The sequence below is a fragment of the Mytilus galloprovincialis genome, chromosome 8 (assembly GCF_965363235.1).
Source record: "Mytilus galloprovincialis chromosome 8, xbMytGall1.hap1.1, whole genome shotgun sequence".
In the NCBI taxonomy this organism is placed as follows: domain Eukaryota; kingdom Metazoa; phylum Mollusca; class Bivalvia; order Mytilida; family Mytilidae; genus Mytilus; species Mytilus galloprovincialis.
The window spans coordinates 41,437,112-41,462,376 of NC_134845.1; the positions used below are offsets into that span (position 1 = coordinate 41,437,112).

The following is a 25,265-nucleotide window of genomic DNA, read 5'->3' on the forward strand; positions in this document are numbered from 1 at the left end:
GAATCGAAGCTCTATGTTTATCGAGAAAGCGATAAATGTTAACTGTAATGTTCGATATAGTAACAAAATTTTAAAAAGTTAATAGAAACAAATAAAACGACAATTTTCTTATTTTAAGAACACCATTTGCATAAGTTTTCAATGTATCTATTACATAGTAATGCAAAACAATAAGATATCAAGTCGACGACATGGTTCTTATCGGGGCCTTTTATAGCTGACTATGCGGTATAGGCTTTGCTCATTGTTGAAGGCCTTACGGTTACCTATAGTTGTTAATGTTTGTGTCATTTTGGTCTTTTCTGGATAGTTGTCTCATTGGCAATAATACCACATCTTCTTTTTTATATATAGTATCTATAAGTTGGATGTAGAAAATGCATAACCTCCGATTTTTTTTATCACGGACGGAGAACATATCAATCTTTTAGTTCAGAAATTTTCGTGTCTGCCCTTCCATTATGTGAATCAAGAAAAAAATCCCCAAAACAGGTAACGATTGTAACGAAAAGAGAAAAATCGAGTGCACCTTTTTATGTTGGGGTATGTTTGGGGTGTATATTTTGTCTTTAAAACGTACAAAGCAAGAGTATTTTGTATAGCATCCCGCTTCAGATTCTATCATTATTATATATCAAAGCTACAGGTTGATTTTATAACGTAAAAAAATGACAGTACGAAAAGATGAAATATATGGGTCAAGTGAAATACCTATCTAATGAATCACAAAAACAGAGTAGGTGTGTTCGAATAGCTATTTTTTCTAAAAGTACTTGACGACAGTCTTTTAATTTGGATGATGAAAATGGATATCTTCGAAAAAATATGATTTTCTTGTGTGTGATAACTAGGGTTTATAAATCTTCAAACACTGAAAATGTTTAGTCTGCCCTTCCACGAAATATTTAATTAGAATTTTTTTAAATGCTTAATTATTTTTAAAAATTCCATCTGACATTCGCACAGACAATATTTTTGAATATTTGAAAGTTGAATCAATGCAGACAAGATCATTAACTAATGCTCATTAGCTAGTAGATACATTTGTCTTTTAAAATATAACTGACATATAACTATCGATCGTAATGGTGCTATGTGGATAAATTTATTACTTTTCAAGAGCAAAATTGGCAGAGCGTCATCCCTACAATGGCTTCCATTTCTACGATTGTGAGCATGAACTGGCGTAATGGGGGGATAATTTTGAAGAAGTAGAATCCTGACTGTATGAATAACATTTCTGTATATAAACAAATTGACAACGTTCCGCCTTGTGATACGCTTTTCGTACAATACTATTTTAAGGATCTACTTGGCTGGAGCTCACCTTAACTAGTTTATTTGAATGATATTTTCAAAATATTTCTTTTATTTTATTTGCACGACAAAATGAAAGACGATATAATATCAATGGGTGTACATGCATTTTTTTGGCATTTTTTTAAAATGTGTATTTATTAGATGTCATTAAAAGGAATCCCAGAAACACACAAAAAATCTTTTGTCGAGCAGTTGAAGGCTGTGCACCGCATTTTTTTCATTATGCTTGTAAGGTGTCATTTTATCGCGCTTTTGTAGCATGTTTTCCCTTCCTGTTCATTTGCGTGTCTTTTGGCAAATTCATTTTAAAAATTAAACCCTCTACTGTAAAAAAGATACATATGGTTATGTTTTGAATTTGAAGCACTTCTTATTTTCTTCTACTTATAGGATAAAACTCTCATATTAATATGTGTATACCAACACGATTAATCATTTGATACAAAAAGATAGTTATATAAATACGGATATTTCTTAGAATTGAGGGTCATCCTTTAAAAGTTACGGTCATCATTTACAAATTACGGTCATCTTAAAAGCAGTTACGGTCAGCCTTGTTATGAATCGCTGATTCTGTTACGGTCATCTCGATTGTGATTTACGGTCATCTTGGCGATTTTTTCAAATCGAATTTCCCGTTTCATGCACATTTCTCAGAAGTAATTAGTGTTTTCCGAGTGATTCTTTTATAAATTTACATCGTTTCAATGTATGATTTGTAAAGAAAATGATATAGAAACACTTTAACAGACAATACAGAAACTGACCTAATTTTTCATCCGACATCTTGGGATGACCGTGAATGCAGTTACGGTCATCAGCTTTACCCCAGTGAATGATAGCATTCATGAAAGGAATAGAGAAGCATATACGAAATTCTCCCATGGATCAGCCAAACTATATTTCGTCCGATAATTCATTTAGTCTTGCATTCGGAATTTCCACGAAAATTTTTCCTAATTTTAATTATCAAGATTATTAATAAGAAATATTAATAATTCATTTCATTAATATCTCCCTTAATCTTAAACAAATGTTGTATTACACCAATTAGTCATGAATCAGGTATGATACCTGAATTCAAAACCATATTGGAATATCTCATTTTTAAAGGTTGAAACCGGCTAACCATGCTTTAAACGTATTCATTAATTGTATCCTCATTCTTCGGAACTTTGCTATTCCTAAGCTTTTTAAAGCATGACTAAACATTCTCTTCCAGAATACATCAATCAAGAATATTCATAATATTTCAGTATATAAAATTTTTGGTAGGTGAGCACTCACAAAACGCATGAACTAGAATGATAATATTTCAAATTACGAAGATTTCTGTTTGACTACAAAAACATAATTTTACGGAGAAAAACTTTCAAATCATTACCTTTAATATTGTCAGCAGAAACTCAATATTTGTGTTTTCGTCGCCACGTTCTCTCAGCTCCGTCATTGCATTTTTCCAATAATGTTCATACAGCTGCAAGAAGTCAGTTGCTAAATGATCTGATCTGTGTAAAGTGAGAGAAGAATACACCACAAATGAAGGATTACAATACATTCTTCCTATACAGTTATAAATAAATTTGGTGTATTTGCTGTCTTCTGATTGGTTAAAAGTATTACTTTTATTTTCAATGTTGTCAATTTTTATGGAGACACGCCCACTCTGACGTTGTGTATTCATACGCCAACATGTGTGTACGTTGTAATTGTTAATATAAATAATATCAAAAGTTCTTTGAGACTTATTTTTGATAGAAATTTATTTATAATGAATGGCAATAATTTATTTTGAATTTATTAAACCATAAAATTAATTTTTGACTCTTCACATTTTACATAACCCACTTCGCGGATTATTCAATGTGAAGAGTCAAAAATTAATTTTATGGTTCAATAAATTAAAAATAAATAATAGCCATTTATTAAGTATCATTCAAATGGTTTTGATAATGACTAATGCAAATAACAATTTATAGTCTTCATTAAAAAAGTAAACACGAGTGCACACGCTGAAATGTCTCACCTTCTTTTATAACCATGGATTTAATATTGATAGTCATTTATACAAAGCTTTACTAAAATTACACTTAAATCTAAAGAGCCTGTGTCGCTCACATTGGTCTATGCGCATATCGTAAACGAAGGACACAGATGATTTCATGACAAAATTGTGTTTTGGTGATGGTGATGTTTTTGTAAATCTTGCTTTACTGAACATTCTTGCTGTTTACACTTATCTCTATCTAATTAACCTATGAATTTATCCCAGTGGTTAAAATCGTTTGTAAAAATTTACAAAATTTATGAAAATTGTAAAAAATTGACTATAAAGGGCAATAACTACTTGCGAGGTCAATTGAACATTTTGATTATGGTGACTTATTTGTATGTTTTACTTTGCTGTACATAATTGCTGTCTACAGCTTATCTCTATCTATAATAATATTCAAGATAATAACCAAAATCTGCAATTTTTTTCTTATTCAGGGGCAGCAACCCAACAACGGGTTGCCTAATTGGTCTGAAAATTTCAGGGCAGATAGATCTTGACCTAAGAACAATTTTTTTTTCTGTCAGATTTGGTCTAAATGCTTTGGTTTCTAAGATTTCAGCAAAAAACTGCATTTTAACCTATGTACTATAGTCAGGTCATCGGACACATTTTAAAACTAGATACCCTAATGATAATTGTGGAAAAGTTTGGTTAAATTTGTTTAAATAGTTTCAGAGAAAATTTTTGTAAAAGATCGCAAAAATTTACAAAAAACTGACAAAAATTGACTATAAAGGGCAATAACTCGTTAAGGGGATCATACTTTGCTGAACATTATTGCTGTTTACACTTTTTCTCTATCTATAATAATATTCAAGATAATAACCAAAAACGGCAAAATTTCTCTAAAATTACCAATTCAGAGGCTGAAACCCAACAACCGGTTGTCCGATTCATCTCAAAATTTCAGAGCAGATAGATCATGACCTGATAAACAATTTTACCTCCATAGATTTGCTCTAAATGCGTTGATTTAAGAGATATAAGCCAAAATCTACATTTTTACCCGTATGTTCTAATTTTAGCCATGGCGGTCATCTTGGTTGGTTGGTCGGGTCCCCGGACCCATTTTTTTTTTAAACCAGATACCTCAATGATGAGTGTGGCCTAGTATGGTTAAATTTGACCCAGTAGTTTCAGAGGTGAAGATTTTTGTAAAAGATTACAAAAATTTACGAAAAGTTGACAAAAAATAAATATAAAGGGCAATAAATCGTTATGGGGATCATACTTTGCAGAACATTATTGCTGTTTACAGTTTATCTCTATCTATAATAATATTCAAGATAATAACCAAAAACGGCAAAATTTCCTTAAAATTACAAACTGAGAGGCTGCAACCCAACAACCGGTTGTCCGATTCATCTGAAAATTTCAGGGCAGATAGATCATGACTTGATAAACAATTTAACCCCCCCCCGTTTCAGATTTGCTCTAAATGCTTTGATTTCAGAGATATAAGCCTAAATCTACATTTTACCCGTATGTTCTAATTTTAGCAATGGCGGCCATCTTGGTTGGTTGGCCGGGTCAGCGGACCCATTTTTTTTTAAACCAGATACCTCAATGACAATTGTGGCCTAGTATGGTTAAATTTGGACCAGTAGTTTCAGAGGAGAAGATTTTAATTTACGAAAAATTGACAAAATTTGACTGTAAAGGGCAATAACTTGTTAAGGGGTCAACTGACCATTTTAGTCATGTTGATATTTTTGTAGATCTTACTTTTCTGAATATTATTGCTGCATACAGTTTATCTCTATCTATAATAATATTCAAGATAATAACAAAAAACGGCAAAATTTTCATAAAATTACTTATTAAGGGGCAGCAACCCAACAACGGGTTCTCTGATTCATCTGAAAATTTCAGGACAGATAGATGTTGACCTGATTAACAATTTTACCCGTGTCAGATTTGCTCTAAATGCTTTGGTTTCAGAGATATAAGCCAACATCTACATTTTACCCCTATGTTCTATTTTTAGCCATGGCGGTCATCTTGGTTGGTTAGGCGAGTCATCGGACACAATTTTAAACTAGATACCCAAATGATGACTGTGGCCACGTTCGGTTTAATTTATCCCAGTGGTTTCAGAGAAGAAAATTTTTGTAATAGTTAACGACGACGAACGACGACAGACAAAGGACACAAAGTAATGAGAAAAGCTAACTTGGCCCTTCGGGCCAGGTGAGTTCAAAGGTGAGGTCTAGATCAGACGAACCAAATGAGAAATACATGTACACCTTGCACTCCTTAAATACATAAAATATAGTTGACATATTTATTATAGTTTGTAAAAAACAGATTTAACCAAGAAAACGAACCTTGACCAATGAACCATTTAAATGAGGTCAAGGTCAAAAGAACCATTATCAGACAGACATGTACTTCTGACAATCAATCTATGCATTATATAGTGTTGAACAACTAAGTATAGTGTATAAGCAATAAGCTTAACCATAAAAACGTAACAGTGAACAATGAACCATGAAAATGGGGTCAGATGATACTTGCTAGACAGACATATTCACCATACAATTATTCCATACAACACTTATAGTTGACCTATTGCTTATAGTTTAAGAAAAACAGATCAAACACAAAAACGAAATATTAAGCAGTGAACCGTGAAAATGAAGTCAAAGTCAGATAAAATCTGCGAGACTGACATGTACATCGAAAATATTTTAATACACCAAATATAGATTACCTTTTGCATATTGTATAAGAAGAAAAAAAAGATCAAAGCACAAAAACTTAACTCTGACCTCTGAACCATGAAAATGAGGTCAAAGTCAGATGACACCTACCAGGTGAACATGTAAACCTTACAATCATTCCATACACCAAATATAGTAGACCTATTGCTTACAGCATCTTTTTTTTTATCATACTCTTCTTCATATGCAACCGGATGTGGCATACTATGATTTGATGGTATTACAACTGAAATGCACGCACATACTTAATATAGTCATCCTGTTACTCATAATAAGAAAATAAAACCCCTAACATTACACAAAATCTTGAATGAATACGAGATCGAGGACAATGGACATATGACAGACGGAAACTTCATAACATAAAGCATCTATTAACAACGTATGATGCATCTAGGTCTTCCACCTTCAGAAGTATAAAGCTTTTAAGAAGATGGCTAACACCGCCGCTGCCACCGGCGCACTATCCCTATGTAGAGCTTTCTGCGACAGAAGTCACAGGCTCAACAAAGACAAAAGCGTAGCCGCAAGCCAAGGATGAACACAGACTTAAATACTTGAGGACCTATATGAACAAAACAACCATAAGTACTGTACATTTATAAATAGTTACCTTTTTCATCCTTTAAAAATAATAGAGTGGTAACCATGAATGTGTTTTCTTACTGTTGCATACAATTCTTAGCCAGGATTTATCAATTAGTCTTTAATTTGCCAAACTAGATGTGTATGGTGAAGAAGTGAGACAAACATACTATAATCTATTCCGATTTAATAAGTAAACATCATTTTTGACAAATAACCTTAAAAATGATATATAAAAGGCCCAGTTGATTAATTGGTACATAACAATACATCTTTATGTGCAGCAACGGAATGTTGAACAAATTTATATCAAAAACTATATAGAATTATTTGATAAATTTACCCCTTTTAAATATGGAATATGATATAAATTGTGCACAATTTGCTTTTGAAATCAAACCCATTGGGATTAGTGGTTTAAGAATTGAAAAAAACAACATTATATGTTACAAAAATTAGCTCCTATTCAACTGCAGATGAAGATATTTTACAACGCTTTATGCCATTTACCATAATACGAATTTTTTTTAAAGGTTTTAAAAATAGAATGTATATAATTGAAATCCATTTAGTTGTCGTTTCAATAATATGTCATATCAACGCATACACACCTACAAACGAGATGTTGAGAGCCTCGGTAATTATAACAAAAAATCACTTACTTTTCTTTCATACAGTCATCATAATTTACACACACTTGAGCTTGTCCAGTAATCTTTTCCGACTCCTTTACTGATGTCTTGTAAGGTTTTTCATCTTGACGCCTTTTGTAAATACAAAACAATTATCTATTTGTTTGAAGGAAAGTCTTGAATTTCGATTAATTTTCATACCATGTATTACTCGATTTATTTCACTTGACTGGGCGGAGTTTAACCGATTCGCTCACAATAAACCAGTCCATCTATAGATAGGTGTTTTAGGATAAACTCATCAATGAAGTGTCCAGTCATTGTTTTGTAAATTCCTTTGATGACACTGATAGTTGATTAGAAATCAGTAATAATTATAACGGCAATCATCTTTATCACACACATCTTCAAATAGACTGTCCTTATGCAAATTAAAACGTAAGCTCCGCCCGATCAGTTGAAATGACATTGGTAATAACCCCGGTAATATAGATATAAATTATTAACTAAACTTCAATTGAAACAAACTATAATACAGCTGTGATCGAGTGAACTCGAAAAATAATATCTCAGATCTGCCAATCGACCACGCTTTTCATTGACCTTTTATTGACCACTAATAGGCAAGTTGCAAAAGGTAACATTTAAAGTTTGCTGAACATCTCTTGACTTTCACATCCTAGTATGGATATGTTATGGCTTTTTAATGACATGCACAGAAGGAATTTTTAAAAACGTTAATCATAATGTGAGACTTTGACTGTTCATTACGTATACCAAAAATTTGGCAAATTTATAAAGAATTTATAGGGAAATTAATTGTGGTCTGTGGGCAATTAGGGATAGGACATAATCATCGGTAAAATTAAAGAACTATGACGTCGAAAACATACACAAAAGAGTTGAGAAACAGATATATCGTATTTGTTAACCAACTCGCGTAAAACTAATGTAGGTAGAGATAAGGAGACGTGATATGAGTACCAATGAGACAACTCTCTATCCAAGTCACAATGTGTAACACGTAAACAATTATAGAACAAAGTACGGCCTTCAACACGGACTATTGGCTCACACTGAACTGTAAGCTATAAAGAACCCCAAAACGATTAGTGAAAAACAATGCAAACAGGAAAACCAAGTATAGTCTTTATAAGTAACTGGAATAAAACCCACACTTATGTAACAAATCAACAAACGACAGCAGTAGGGTATATTTAAGTCGTTCTTCCATATAAATTTCTTAGGGCAATTAAGGTGAAAGGAGCATACCCCAAACAATGTATTTAATGTTTGCAATTTTAAACGTAAATGCGATTTTCCCAAAAAATAGAATTTAATTTTACGCATGCAGAATTATAATGAATTAAATTTTCTTGATAAACAGGGGACTTATTCACGTTGGAAAATGGGTATTGGTTTCAACTTAGAGTATGAATCCTATGATGCAGTATGATTATGGATACCTGAGAACAAGGTTTGTATTTAGAAACCGAATGAATAACTGATCTGATTCCCTATGGAAATCAAATATTTAATTTCTTTTTAAGCAATAATGTATCACCGCTACACAAGGAAATCAGATTTCCCACTTTGAGGACCGTATGATTTCAATTTTCCTATAAACAGAGTTCTGGATTCCAATAGAAGATATACATATCGGGCTTTCTAGTGTTATAAATGGTGTATAGTTCTACATGTGTTCTTCAAAATAAAATGGAACAAATATATTTAACTGCAAAGAAAGTATTCGTTCACATTGAAGCAGTTATGTCACGAACACGGGGACGTATAAACTAGACATTTTACAAGCCAAATACTAGTATATAAGAATCTTTCATTAATAATATTGAAATTCGCCTTGGGTTGCTGCCAAGTCAACTATATTGCAGTCCAATGAGACAAACTGGATTAATATAATATGGAACACGTGGTTAAGATTCCGGTATGAAAAAGTCCTCCGTAATTAAACCATATATTATCTCAAAATATACATTTTCTTGACTGTCCCTCTGGTATCGTTCGTCCCTCTTTTATCACCTTTAAAAAAATCATCAAGATGACTGGATGATCCAAATGTAGCCATAACGTTTAAGTGAGGCGTCAGTTTGTCTGTGATGGATGTTTAACTACGCAACCACGTCCTGTCACAATGAAGACGTTATATCAAATACCTTTGCAAGTAAGAGTGCCATACTGTCTGCACGTGAAGCGTCCTTCACTAACTCTGTGACGGGTTCGTTTCACAAAATCTTTTCAAAAACAAGTTCCCCATTCAATTGAATGATGGTTGGTATATCTGAACGCAAATATATTTGCTGAAACTCATTTTGAAACGAAGCCATTTGAAACGAGTGACTGGTGAAATATGATTTTTATCCAATTATTGAACCAATGCATTTATGTATATATCATAAACTTAAGAGTCATGTGCACAATTTTATATTTTTTTACGCATCCACATTGTATAATCGTATTTCTTCTTCTTCTATCTGTTATGATAAGAAAATATGTGACCTTATAGTAAACAATTAACACAGAGGCATGGAAAAAACCTAGTTGACAACATATACAAGCTCTTAGTAGATGTACTATTATGAATTGTTCAAAACAAAATCACATCTGAGTTAAATATGAGCTTTTCAACTGATCTTAATTGATTGTTCTTATGTTGTAGTTTTAGACTACATTTTACTATACATAGTTGTCATATCAAAATAATACAACTTAAATATCTTAGATAAGGGTCTGATATAATTTCAATGTTAACGGGAACTGTCTAAATAACTGTATCTACTCATGCATTGTTAGAAAATATAGACATGAAATGGTGAAACATGTTTGAATTTTCGTAAAAAAAATGTGTCTGTGATTTTGTTTTGAACAATTCATAATAGTACATCTACTAAGAGCTTGTATATGTTGTCAACTAGGTTTTTTTCAAAAAGTAAAAAGCTCTTTTATGAATTTTCCATGCAATTTTAGTTATGGACTATTTTCAAACTATTATCATTAACACAATTATTCTTTTTTTTTTCATGTCTTTTCAACTTCTATTTTACTAATCCTTCTTAACTCTAGTTTTACTTCAATGAAAGGAGGAACTGGCATTGTCAAGTCAATATGTCAAATATGAGAATCCATCAATAATGAGCTTAAAATATCACTACAAATATTACCCTATACTATCTACGGACTTTGATGATTTTTCATTAAGTTGCAGCCTTAAATCCTTTAGTTCCTCTTCAAACTGACATCGCTGCTCCTCATATCTAGAGTTTAATGTTTCATAATCTCTTACAACTTCTCTAAACTTTGCATCCGCTCTTCTGATTTCAATTTTAAGATTACTGATTTCAACTTCAAGCTTGTGCTCATTTTCGATTCCTTTCGTCTTTTCCTCGGCAAGCCTTAAAAAAAAATACAATATTAGCGTTTTATTTTTTTGTCATACAAAGATTAATTGAATTCTGTTTTCTTTACATTAATTCACAAATGTTTTAAGTGATTAACGCTATGTCTAATGGAAAGTTTCGCTACTTAATGTAGAGCATACTTTTTGTGAGAGACATTATTCCCGATAGATTATATAACAACATTCAAAATAGGAGGCAAACATTGGATATTCTATTCGAGAATGCTGCTTTAGAAATTAGAGCTAGTTTACTAACTAAAGTCAAAATGAGACATATTAAAACAGTTTTTGTTTGAAAAAGTTAAATATATTTTTTAAAATTTTTTTGGGAGCCATTTCGAAATAGTTAAAAGCCTTAGCTGTGTTCTTATTTTTTAAACCTGATTTAAAACCGTTCTTAAAAATCAGTCACGCATCACATTATTTGATCATTGGCTTTAGATTTTGCTCATTTCCATCCATTTTAGTTTGTTTTTTCAGTAATGTGGTGGACACTACAACCTTTATAAACAATACTAAAGTGGATAATATGGCATTCCACCATACTAGTATGAGAATTATTGATGATGCAACTCTGCCTGCCATGACATCTAACAATAGGTTAAAAAAAACAAAATGTTGAAGTCGGTATACTGTATTGCAAATGACATTGTCTTATTTGTTTTAAATGATATAACGTTAAATCTGTAATTCATACAAGTGAGAGGTTTAGCTAGCTATAAAACAGGTTTAATCCACAATTTTCCACAAAAGAAAATGCCGGTCCCAAGTCAAGAATATGACAGCTGTTATTCATTTCTTTTGATGTGTTATGAGCTTTTTATATTGCCATTTGATTATGGACTTTCCTTTTTGAATATTCCTCGGAGTATTTTTGTGATTTACTTTTTACCACATTCAAAATATGTTTGATCTTAATTGAAATTTACCGCAGGGAACATCTTATTCTGTTAAATGGAAACGGTTTGAAATTTCAATTTTATACTCACTAATTTATTTCGTATTTGTTGTGGCACGTTTATTGACAGAAATTCGTTTGGCATTCATTTATGTATTTCATTGTATTTCCCGGAGAGTATTTTACCGCTTTAATAACTAAGTCATACTTATTTTCAATTTGCACAGTTGCTTGCCATTTGGAACGATCTTTCATATTTTCATCATATAACTGCATCTTATCTTATCTTATCTACATTTATCCTTTTATTAAAAATATTCTTGTCAACTGGAAGGTCATTTTGGTTTACTTTCATACTAGTAGAAATAAACGCACTACATACGCGTGTAGAGTGTTTTGCTACTTGACTTGATACTGGTCTTTCAAATGTTTTCAGAAAATAAACATGATAAAGTATGTTTAAAATTAGAGCATGGAGGAAGCAGCTGGTTTTGACAGCTTAACGTTGGTATTTTGCATAACTAATTCTAACTTGTCTTTTTTTGTAAATAACCATAATTTATAATTTTAGCTTTTGCTTAAGGTAGATCACCGGTATATGTTTCCCGAGATAGAATTTACTTATACTTTGCCAAAATGAAGATTTTTCTATGCTCTTTTCAATAATATAATAAAAAAAATGGGTCACCGTGTTATTTTTCAAGCTATGAGTCTTTGAAAATATCCTAAATTTGCGTAGAATGATCATGAAAAAACACATTTTGGGGCATAAAAAGAAATCTATGAGATAGAATTTTGAAATAAATTGTAAAAAGATAGGTTTTTTAATATGTTTTAAGAAAATAAAAATAAAAAATGATGTCACCGAACTTGTTTTCTTGCTAAAAGTAAAAATTGAAAATTTCCCTATCAGTCCAGTATAATATTTACTTAAAGAGTTAACTCCCCTTAAATGGCTAAGTTGAAAAATTGATTCTAAAACACAAATGTTTGGTATTTGTTTAAATATTTTGGATAATGCAATAAATCAGCGAGTTTTCTTCGTATAAATAAACAGTCCAATCAATAAAATTGCACATCTGTCTACAAATTTGCAGATTTGGGCAAATAAATAGACTGCAATAGTACAAACCAAGATGGCGGTATACCATGAATCTACCTTAAGCTGTTTTTATTTTAACCGACCGTGCAAGGGCTGTATAGCCAGTCAAGGTCGTTAAAAACTTCCATATATATATGATTTTATTTTCTTAAACAGTCCTTGCATTGTTTTCTATTTTTACAAAGTTTGCATTTCTAAAATAGTTCAATACTGTGACATTCAAAATATATATTTGCTTAAAATCTGCAAACCATTCATAGTATCAGTTGGCATATCTAATCAGCTTTGATTCGGATTTATTTTCATTTTAATGATATAGGTGCGTTAATGTTTCTTGCCACCTTTTGCAAACTATTTATTATTCTAACCTAGTTATATTTTGCTTTATCACATTTACCTGTATAAGGTAGCACATTACAAATATTTTATACCTCCAATTCCTCAATTTCAAATCCTGTAACTGTTTTTATAATGCTTGAACAAAGAGGTATCTATGAATAGCAAACAGATTACTCCTCCAAATTAATGAAATGTTAGTATAATACAACAATTATGTATTCAATTATTATGTTCACTGTGTCTACAAAATTTTACAAGAAATTCCCACTTTCGAATTAGCTTCTTCATTGTTAACCCTAGAGGGTTGATTGTATTATATGTTGTTGCTAGAGCCATTATTTACAAAAGGTTGTCTCAGATTTTGGATAAAATTGAGAATGGAAATGGGGAATGTGCCAAAGAAACAACAACCCGAACATAGAAAAAAAACCCAGAAGGTCACCAACAGGTCTTCAATGTAGTGAGAAATTCCCGCACCTGGAGGCGTCCTTCAGCTGGCCCCTAAACAAATATATACTAGTTCAGTGATAATGAACGCCATACTAATTTTCAAATTGTACACAAGAAACTAAAATAAAAATAATACAAGACTAACAAAGGCCAGAGGCTCCTGACTTGGGACAGGCGCAAAAATGTTTAGACAATATTTTACACCTAATTATACATTATCTACTTTTTTGTTGTAAGGATGTTTACACTTATTACAGATTTGTGAGAGAATAAAATACGATAGCGATAATATGAGACACGCTTTTGTAGCTCCTGCTGTGTGGATTTAGATTTCGTTAAAATTTTCTGTATAGCTATAGAGATGAAAGAGTTAAATTCATTCAAGTAAACTGACCAAGATTTTGCCATTAATTTCATAATAATTGATTACATAATGATGGCATAACAAAAATATTGCATTCATGCTAAAGATTAATCTGTTATCTATCTATCAATACCTCTTTCGTTAATTTATATGCATTATTAAGAAAGAAACAGCATTTTAAAGGTTGGAGATTTGAAGTAAAAACATCTTTGTATTGTGCTACCTTAACAGTTGAGAAAATTAAACATATGAAGAAAAGTAAATCAAACAAGTGTTGGAGGTCAATAGTACATTTAAGAAATAATTCAAGGGGGCTTGGATTTATACTGATTTTACCGCAGGTTGGCCATTTAAGTTAAATATTTAACCACGGGTGATTTCACATAAAAATTCATACATTTGTTCTCAAGTGATTGTCCTGAAACATGAAAATCCTAGGTTTTTCCTTTATCAGCGCCTAATTTCTAAACCGTTTGGGCATAATCATGGTTTAGTCACAGGTGGGACTAAACCATGATTATATATAATATTCATTCTTTAAAAACTGTATGTATAATCATGGTTTAATCCCACCCATACGGAAAAATACTTCATTTAGCATAGAAGGTGGGACTAAACCATGATTATATATAGAATTCATTCTATAAAAACTGTATATATATTTAATCATGGTTTAATCCCACCCTTACGGAAAAAGACTTCATTTAATATAGAAGGTGGGACTAAACCATGATTATATATATACACACATTTTTATGATAAGTAAAGATATAATTGTTTAAAATAGTAATGTGTTTACTTATATACAAACACTTTATAGATTTATGACAGTTATTTCAACCCAACACATATAAAAGGGTTTATTTTGGGGGGATATTATTATAAAAAAGGGGCAAGGAATTTTTTTGGGGAAAATTATCAAAAATTGCATTTTATTATTGTATGACCTTGACCTTTAACCTCTATATAGGTCATGCTTTAGTTTTTGTGAATAAATTCATGAATGTGACACTCTGAACTGCATGACATTGACCTTTTACCTAAAACAAGGTCAATGTCAGGTCAGACGTGTGACCTACGTATTTTTAGGGAAAATTATAAAAAATGCATTTTATTATTGTATGACCTTGACCTTTAAGCTCTGTATAGGTCTTCCTCCAGTTTTTGTGAATAAAATCATGAATGTGACACTCTTAACTGCATGACCTTAACCTTTTACTTAAAACAAGATCAATGTCAGGTCAGACGTGTGACCTAAGAATTTTTTTTGGGGGGGAAATTATGAAAATTGCATTTTTTTATTGTATTACCTTGACCTTTAACCTCTGTATTGGTCATTCTTCAGTCTTTTTGAATAAAATCATAAATGTGCCACTCTGAACTTCACGACCTTGACCTTTTACCTTAAGCAAGGTCAATGTAAGGTCAGACGTGTGACCTATATAGAAATTTTAGGGGTATTTAATATAGAATATTACATTATTAGTTACATGACCTTGACTTTCAAACTCAATATAGGTCAATGTCAAGTCAAATGTTATCTATATAGAAATTTTTGTTTGTCTAACTTTTATAACATAAAGTTGAACAAAAGTAAGATCATGGTTGGTTCTTCATTTTACACTTAAACATACTATAGTAGAATCCTTTTAATAGTGGTTTGTTTTATCATATATGACATAAAATAACAGGATAAAATTGATCATAGTTTATTCTCATGTATTGTTTATAAAGTGGAACAAATGCGAGGACGGAATAAAGCATATGCACTTTATGCCTATTGTTTTTTATGTGAACAAAGAATCAATAGAAAAGATGGATAAAAACACATGCATATAAAATTGTGCTCTCACTAGCATTTTGGTTTTATTAAAAAAAGGTTGCAGATTAGCTATTAGTCATAACATAGTTAAGACTACAGAGAGAGAATAAATGATCAGAGTAAAGGAAAAATTGTATTCTTGTTATGTCCTTTATTCCGTCCTCGCATCCAGTATACATAACAGTCGGTGGGACTATAGTAGGATACCAAAGATCATGGTTTAATCCAACACATATAACATTCGGTGGGACAATAGTAGGATACCATAGATCATGGTTTATTCCCACATACATAACATTCGGTGGGACTATAGTAGGATACCATAGATCATGGTTTATTCCCAAATACATAACATTCGGTGGGACTATAGTAGGATACCATAGATCATGGTTTATTCCCACATACATAACATTCGATAGGACTATAGTACGATACCATAGATCATGGTTTATTCCCACATACTTAACATTCAGTGGGACTATAGTACGATACCATAGATCATGGTTTATTCGCACATATTTAACATTCAGTGAGACTATAGTAGGATACCATAGATCATGGTTTATTCCCACATACTTAACATTCAGTGGTACTATAGTACGATATCATAGATCATGGTTTATTCCCACATACTTAACATTCGATGGGACTATAGTATGATACCATAGATCATGGTTTATTCCCACATACATAACATTCGATGGGACTATAGTATGATACCATAGATCAAGGTTTATTCCCACATACATAACATTCGATGGGACTATAGTGTGATACCATAGATCATGGTTTATTCCCACATACATAACATTCGATGGGACCATAGTAGGATGCCATAGATCATGGTTTATTCCCACATACATAACATTCAATGGGACCATAGTAGGATACCATAGATCATGGTTTATTCCCACATACTTAACATTCGATGGGACTATAGTATGATACCATAGATCATGGTTTATTCCCACATACATAACATTCGATGGGACTATAGTATGATACTATAGATCATGGTTTATTCCCACATACATAACATTCGGTGGGACCATAGTAGGATTCCATAGATCATGGTTTATTTCCACATACATAACATTCGATGGGACTATAGTATGATACCATAGATCATGGTTTATTCCCACATACATAACATTCGGTGGGACCATAGTAGGATACCATAGATCATGGTTTATTTCCACATACATAACATTCGATGGGACTATAGTATGATACCATAGATCATGGTTTATTACCACATACATAACATTCGAAGGGACTATAGTAGAATACCATAGATCATGGTTTAATCCAACATACATAACAGTCGGTGGGACTATAGTTGGATACCATAGATCATGGTTTATTCCCACATACATAACATTCGTAGGGACTATATTAGGATACCATAGATCATGGTTTATTCCGACATACATAACATTCAGTGGGACTATAGTACGATACCATAGATCATGGTTTATTCCCACATACTTAACATTCGATGGGACTATAGTATGATACCATAGATCATGGTTTATTCCCACATACATAACATTAGGTGGGACTATAGTAGGATACCATAGATCATGGTTTATTCCCACATACTTAACATTCGATGGGACTATAGTGGGATACCATAGATCATGGTTTATTCCCACAAACATATCATTCAGTGGGACTATAGTACGATACCATAGATCATGGTTTATTCCCACATACATAACATTCAGTGGGACTATAGTACGATACCATTGATCATGGTTTATTCCCACATACATAACATTCAGTGGGAATATAGTACGATACCATAGATCATGGTTTATTCCCACATATTTAACATTCAGTGGGACTATAGTACGATACCATAGATCATGGTTTATTCCCACATACATAACATTCGTTGGGACTATAGTAGGATACCATAGATCATGGTTTATTCCCACATACATAACATTCAGTGGGACTATAGTACGATACAATAGATCATGGTTTATTCCCACATACTTAACATTCGATGGGACTATAGTATGATACCATAGATCATGGTTTATTCCCACATACTTAACATTCAGTGGGACTATAGTATGATATCATAGATCATGGTTTATTCCCACATACATAACATTCAGTGGGACTATAGTACGATACCATAGATCATGGTTTATTCCCACATACATAACATTCGGTGGGACTATAGTAAGATAACATTGATCATGGTTTATTCCCACATACATAACATTCAGTGGGAATATAGTACGATACCATATATCATGGTTTATTCCCACATACTTAACATTCGATGGGACTATAGTATGATACCATAGATCATGGTTTATTACCACATACAAAACATTCGATGGGACTATAGTAGGATACCATAGATCATGGTTTATTCCCACATACTTAACATTCGATGGGACTATAGTAGGATATTATAGATCATGGTTTCTTCCCACATACATAACATTCAGTGGGACTATAGTATGATACTATAGATCATGGTTTATTCCCACATACATAACATTCGGTGAGACCATAGTATGATCCTATATATCATGGTTCATTCCCACATATATAACATTCGGTGGGACTATAGTAGGATGCTTTATATCAAAGTTTATTCCAACATACCTAACATTCGATGGGACTATAGTATGATACCATAGATCATGGCTTATTCCCACATACAAAACATTCGATGGGACTATAGTACGATACCATAGATCATGGTTTATTCCCACATACATAACATCAGTGGGACTATAGTACGATACCATAGATCATGGTTTATTCGCACATATTTAACATTCAGTGGGACTATAGTACGATACCATAGATCATGGTTTATTCCCACATACTTAACATTCAGTGGTACTATAGTACGATATCATAGATCATGGTTTATTCCCACATACTTAACATTCGATGGGACTATAGTATGATACCATAGATCATGGTTTATTCCCACATACATAACATTCGATGGGACTATAGTATGATACCATAGATCATGGTTTATTCCCACATACATAACATTCGATGGGACTATAGTGTGATACCATAGATCATGGTTTATTCCCACATACATAACATTCGATGGGACCATAGTAGGATGCCATAGATCATGGTTTATTCCCACATACATAACATTCGATGGGACCATAGTATGATACCATAGATCATGGTTTATTCCCACATACTTAACATTCGATGGGACTATAGTATGATACCATAGATCATGGTTTATTCCCACATACATAACATTCGATGGGACTATAGTATGATACTATAGATCATGGTTTATTCCCACATACATAACATTCGGTGGGACCATAGTAGGATACCATAGATCATGGTTTATTTCCACATACATAACATTCGATGGGACTATAGTATGATACCATAGATCATGGTTTATTCCCACATACATAACATTCGGTGGGACCATAGTAGGATACCATAGATCATGGTTTATTTCCACATACATAACATTCGATGGGACTATAGTATGATACCATAGATCATGGTTTATTACCACATACATAACATTCGAAGGGACTATAGTAGAATACCATAGATCATGGTTTAATCCAACATACATAACAGTCGGTCGGACTATAGTTGGATACCATAGATCATGGTTTATTCCCACATACATAACATTCGTAGGGACTATATTAGGATACCATAGATCATGGTTTATTCCCACATACATAACATTCAGTGGGACTATAGTACGATACCATAGATCATGGTTTATTCCCACATACTTAACATTCGATGGGACTATAGTATGATACCATAGATCATGGTTTATTCCCACATACATAACATTAGGTGGGACTATAGTAGGATACCATAGATCATGGTTTATTCCCACATACTTAACATTCGATGGGACTATAGTGTGATACCATAGATCATGGTTTATTCCCACATACAAAACATTAGGTGGGATTATAGTATGATACCATAGATCATGGTTTATTCCCACATACATATCATTCAGTGGGACTATAGTACGATACCATAGATTATGGTTTATTCCCACATACATAACATTCAGTGGGACTATAGTACGATACCATTTATCATGGTTTATTCCCACATACATAACATTCAGTGGGACTATAGTACGATACCATAGATCATGGTTTATTCCCACATATTTAACATTCAGTGGGACTATAGTACGATACCATAGATCATGGTTTATTCCCACATACATAACATTCAGTGGGACTATAGTACGATACCATAGATCATGGTTTATTCCCACATACATAACATTCGGTGGGACTATAGTAAGATAACATTGATCATGGTTTATTCCCACATACATAACATTCAGTGGGAATATAGTACGATACCATAGATCATGGTTTATTCCCACATACTTAACATTCGATGGGACAATAGTATGATACCATAGATCATGGTTTATTACCACATACAAAACATTCGATGGGACTATAGTAGGATACCATAGATCATGGTTTATTCCCACATACTTAACATTCGATGGGACTATAGTAGGATATTATAGATCATGGTTTATTCCCAAATACTTAACATTCAGTGGGATTATAGTACGATACCATAGATCATTGTTTATTCCCACATACTTAACATTCGATGGGACTATAGTATGATACCATAGATCATGGTTTATTACCACATACATAACATTCGATGGGACTATAGTATGATACCATAGATCATGGTTTATTCCCACATACATAACATTCGGTGAGACCATAGTATGATCCTATATATCATGGTTCATTCCCACATACATAACATTCGGTGGGACTATAGTAGGATGCTTTATATCAAAGTTTATTCCAACATACTTAACATTCGATGGGACTATAGTATGATACCATAGATCATGGTTTATTCCCACAAACAAAACATTCGGTGGGACTATAGTAGGATACCATAGATCATGGTTTATTCCCACATACTTAACATTCGGTGGGACTATAGTATGATACCATAGATCATGGTTTATTCCCACATACTTAACATTCAGTGGGATTATAGTACGATACCATAGATCATTGTTTATTCCCACATACTTAACATTCAGTGGGACTATAGTAGGATACCATAGATCATGGTTTATTCCCACATACTTAACATTCGGTGAGACCATAGTATGATCCTATATATCATGGTACATTCCCACATATATAACATTCGGTGGGACTATAGTACGATACCATAGATCATGGTTTATTCCCACATACATAACATTCAGTGGGACTATAGTACGATACCATAGATCATGGTTTATTCCCACATACATAACATTGGAAGGGACTATAGTACGATACCATAGATCATGGTTTATTCCCACATACATAACATTCGATGGGACTATAGTACGATACCATAGATCATGGTTTATTCCCACATACATAACATTCAGTGGGACTATAGTACGATACCATATATCATGGTTTATTCCCACATACTTAATATTCGATGGGACTATAGTATGATACCATAGATCATGGTTTATTACCACATACATAACATTCGATGGGACTATAGTAGGATACCATAGATCATGGTTTATTCCCACATACATAACATTCGTAGGGACTAAAGTAGGATACCATAGATCATGGTTTATTCCCAAATACATAACATTCGGTGAAACTATAGTATGATCCTATATATCATGGTTTATTCCAACATATATTACATTCGGTGGGACTATAGTAGGATGCTTTATATCAAAGTTTATTTCCACATACTTAACATTCGGTGGGATTATAGTATGATACCATAGATCATGGGTTATTCCCACATACATAACATTCGATGGGACCATAGTAGGATACCATAGATCATGGTTTATTCCCACATACATAATATTCGGTGGGACTATTGTAGAAAACCATAGATCATGGTTTATTCCAACATACATAACATTCGGTGGGACTATAGTATGATACTATAGTTCATGGTTTATTCCCACATATATTACATTTGGTGGGACTATAGAAGGATGCTTTATATCAAAGTTTATTTCCACATACTTAACATTCGGTGGGACTATAGTAGGATACCATAGAACATGGTTTATTCCCACATACATAACATTCGATGGGACTATAGTACGATACCATAGATCATGGTTTATTCCCACATACATAACATTCAGTGGGACTATAGTACGATACCATAGATCATGGTTTATTCCCACATACGTAACATTCGTAGGGACTATAGTATGATACCATAGACCATGGTTTATTACCACATACATAACATTCGATGGGACTATAGTAGGATACCATAGATCATGGTTTATTCCCACATACATAACATTCGTAGGGACTAAAGTAGGATACCATAGATCATGGTTTATTCCCAAATACATAAAATTCGGTGAGACTATAGTATGATACCATATATCATGGTTTATTCCCACATACATATCATTCGTAGGGACTATAGTAGGATACCATAGATCATGGTTTATTCCCAAATACATAACATTCGGTGAGACTATAGTATGATCCTATATATCCTGGTTTATTCCAACATATATTACATTCGGTGGGACTATAGTAGGATGCTTTATATCAAAGTTTATAACCACATACTTAACATTCGGTGGGATTATAGTATGATACCATAGATCATGGGTTATTCCCACATACATAACATTCGATGGGACCATAGTAGGATACCATAGATCATGGTTTATTCCCACATACATAATATTCGGTGGGACTATAGTAGAAAACCATAGATCATGGTTTATTCCAACATACATAACATTCGGTGGGACTATAGTATGATACTATAGTTCATGGTTTATTCCCACATATATTACATTCGGTGGGACTATAGTAGGATGCTTTATATCAAAGTTTATTTCCACATACTTAACATTCGGTGGGACTATAGTAGGATACCATAGAACATGGTTTATTCCCACATACATAACATTCGGTGGGACTATAGTACGATACCATAGATCATGGTTTATTCCCACATACATAACATTCAGTGGGACTATAGTACGATACCATAGATCATGGTTTATTCCCACATACTTAAGATTCGATGGGACTAAAGTAGGATACCATAGATCATGGTTTATTACCACATACATAACATTCGATGGGACTATAGTAGGATACCATAGATCATGGTTTATTCCCACATACATAACATTCGTAGGGACTAAAGTAGGATACCATAGATCATGGTTTATTCCCAAATACATAACATTCGGTGAGACTATAGTATGATACCATATATCATGGTTTATTCCCACATACATAACATTCGTAGGGACTATATTAGGATACCATAGATCATGGTTTAATCCAACATACATAACAGTCGACGGGACTATAGTTGGATACCATAGATCATGGTTTATTCCCACATACATAACATTCGTAGGGACTATATTAGGATACCATAGATCATGGTTTATTCCCACATACATAACATTCAGTGGGACTATAGTACGATACCATAGATCATGGTTTATTCCCACTTACTTAACATTCGATGGGACTATAGTATGATACCATAGATCATGGTTTATTCCCACATACATAACATTAGGTGGGACTATAGTAGGATACCATAGATCATGGTTTATTCCCACATACTTAACATTCGATGGGACTATAGTGTGATACCATAGATCATGGTTTATTCCCACATACATAACATTAGGTGGGATTATAGTATGATACCATAGATCATTGTTTATTTCCACATACATATCATTCAGTGGGACTATAGTACGATACCATAGATTATGGTTTATTCCCACATACATAACATTCAGTGGGACTATAGTACGATACCATTGATCATGGTTTATTCCCACATACATAACATTCAGTGGGACTATAGTACGATACCATAGATCATGGTTTATTCCCACATATTTAACATTCAGTGGGACTATAGTACGATACCATAGATCATGGTTTATTCCCACATACATAACATTCGTTGGGACTATAGTAGGATACCATAGATCATGGTTTATTCCCACATACAAAACATTCAGTGGGTCTATAGTACGATACAATAGATCATGGTTTATTCCCACATACTTAACATTCGATGGGACTATAGTATGATACCATAGATCATGGTTTATTCCCACATACATAACATTCAGTGGGACTATAGTACGATACCATAGATCATGGTTTATTCCCACATACATAACATTCAGTGGGACTATAGTACGATACCATAGATCATGGTTTATTCCCACATACATAACATTCGGTGGGACTATAGTAAGATAACATTGATCATGGTTTATTCCCACATACATAACATTCAGTGGGAATATAGTACGATACCATAGATCATGGTTTATTCCCACATACAAAACATTCAGTGGGTCTATAGTACGATACAATAGATCATGGTTTATTCCCACATACTTAACATTCGATGGGACTATAGTATGATACCATAGATCATGGTTTATTCCCACATACATAACATTCAGTGGGACTATAGTACGATACCATAGATCATGGTTTATTCCCACATACATAACATTCAGTGGGACTATAGTACGATACCATAGATCATGGTTTATTCCCACATACTTAACATTCGATGGGACTATAGTAGGATATTATAGATCATGGTTTATTCCCACATACTTAACATTCAGTGGGATTATAGTACGATACCATAGATCATTGTTTATTCCCACATACTTAACATTCGATGGGACTATAGTATGATACCATAGATCATGGTTTATTACCACATACATAACATTCGATGGGACTATAGTATGATACCATAGATCATGGTTTATTCCCACATACATAACATTCGGTGAGACCATAGTATGATCCTATATATCATGGTTCATTCCCATATACATAACATTCGGTGGGACTATAGTAGGATGCTTTATATCAAAGTTTATTCCAACATACTTAACATTTGATGGGACTATAGTATGATACCATAGATCATGGTTTATTCCCACATACAAAACATTCGGTGGGACTATAGTAGGATACCATAGATCATGGTTTATTCCCACATACTTAACATTCGGTGGGACTATAGTATGATACCATAGATCATGGTTTATTCCCACATACTTCACATTCAGTAGGATTATAGTACGATACCATAGATCATTGTTTATTCCCACATACTTAACATTCAGTGGGACTATAGTAGGATACCATAGATCATGGTTTATTCCCAAATACATAACATTCGGTGAGACTATAGTATGATCCTATATATCATGGTACATTCCCACATATATAACATTCGGTGGGACTATAGTACGATACCATAGATCATGGTTTATTCCCACATACATAACATTCAGTGGGACTATAGTAGGATACCATAGAACATGGTTTATTCCCACATACATAACATTCGGTGGGACTATAGTACGATACCATAGATCATGGTTTATTCCCAAATACATAACATTCGGTGAGACTATAGTATGATACCATATATCATGGTTTATTCCCACATACATATCATTCGTAGGGACTATAGTAGGATACCATAG

At 33.0% G+C, this 25,265-nt stretch overlaps 1 protein-coding gene across 1 annotated transcript in view; it reads right to left on the minus strand.

Moving 5' to 3' along the window:
• Positions 1-25,265, minus strand: part of LOC143041944 (uncharacterized) — a 45,301-nt gene that overhangs the window by 8,939 nt on the left and 11,097 nt on the right. The window contains exons 3-5 of the mRNA XM_076214118.1: positions 10,496-10,726; positions 7,347-7,448; positions 2,705-2,828 (exon numbers count right to left, since the gene is read on the minus strand). Coding sequence (XP_076070233.1) covers positions 2,705-2,828; positions 7,347-7,448; positions 10,496-10,726 — 457 coding nt within the window. The remainder of the gene's footprint in view (positions 1-2,704; positions 2,829-7,346; positions 7,449-10,495; positions 10,727-25,265) is intronic.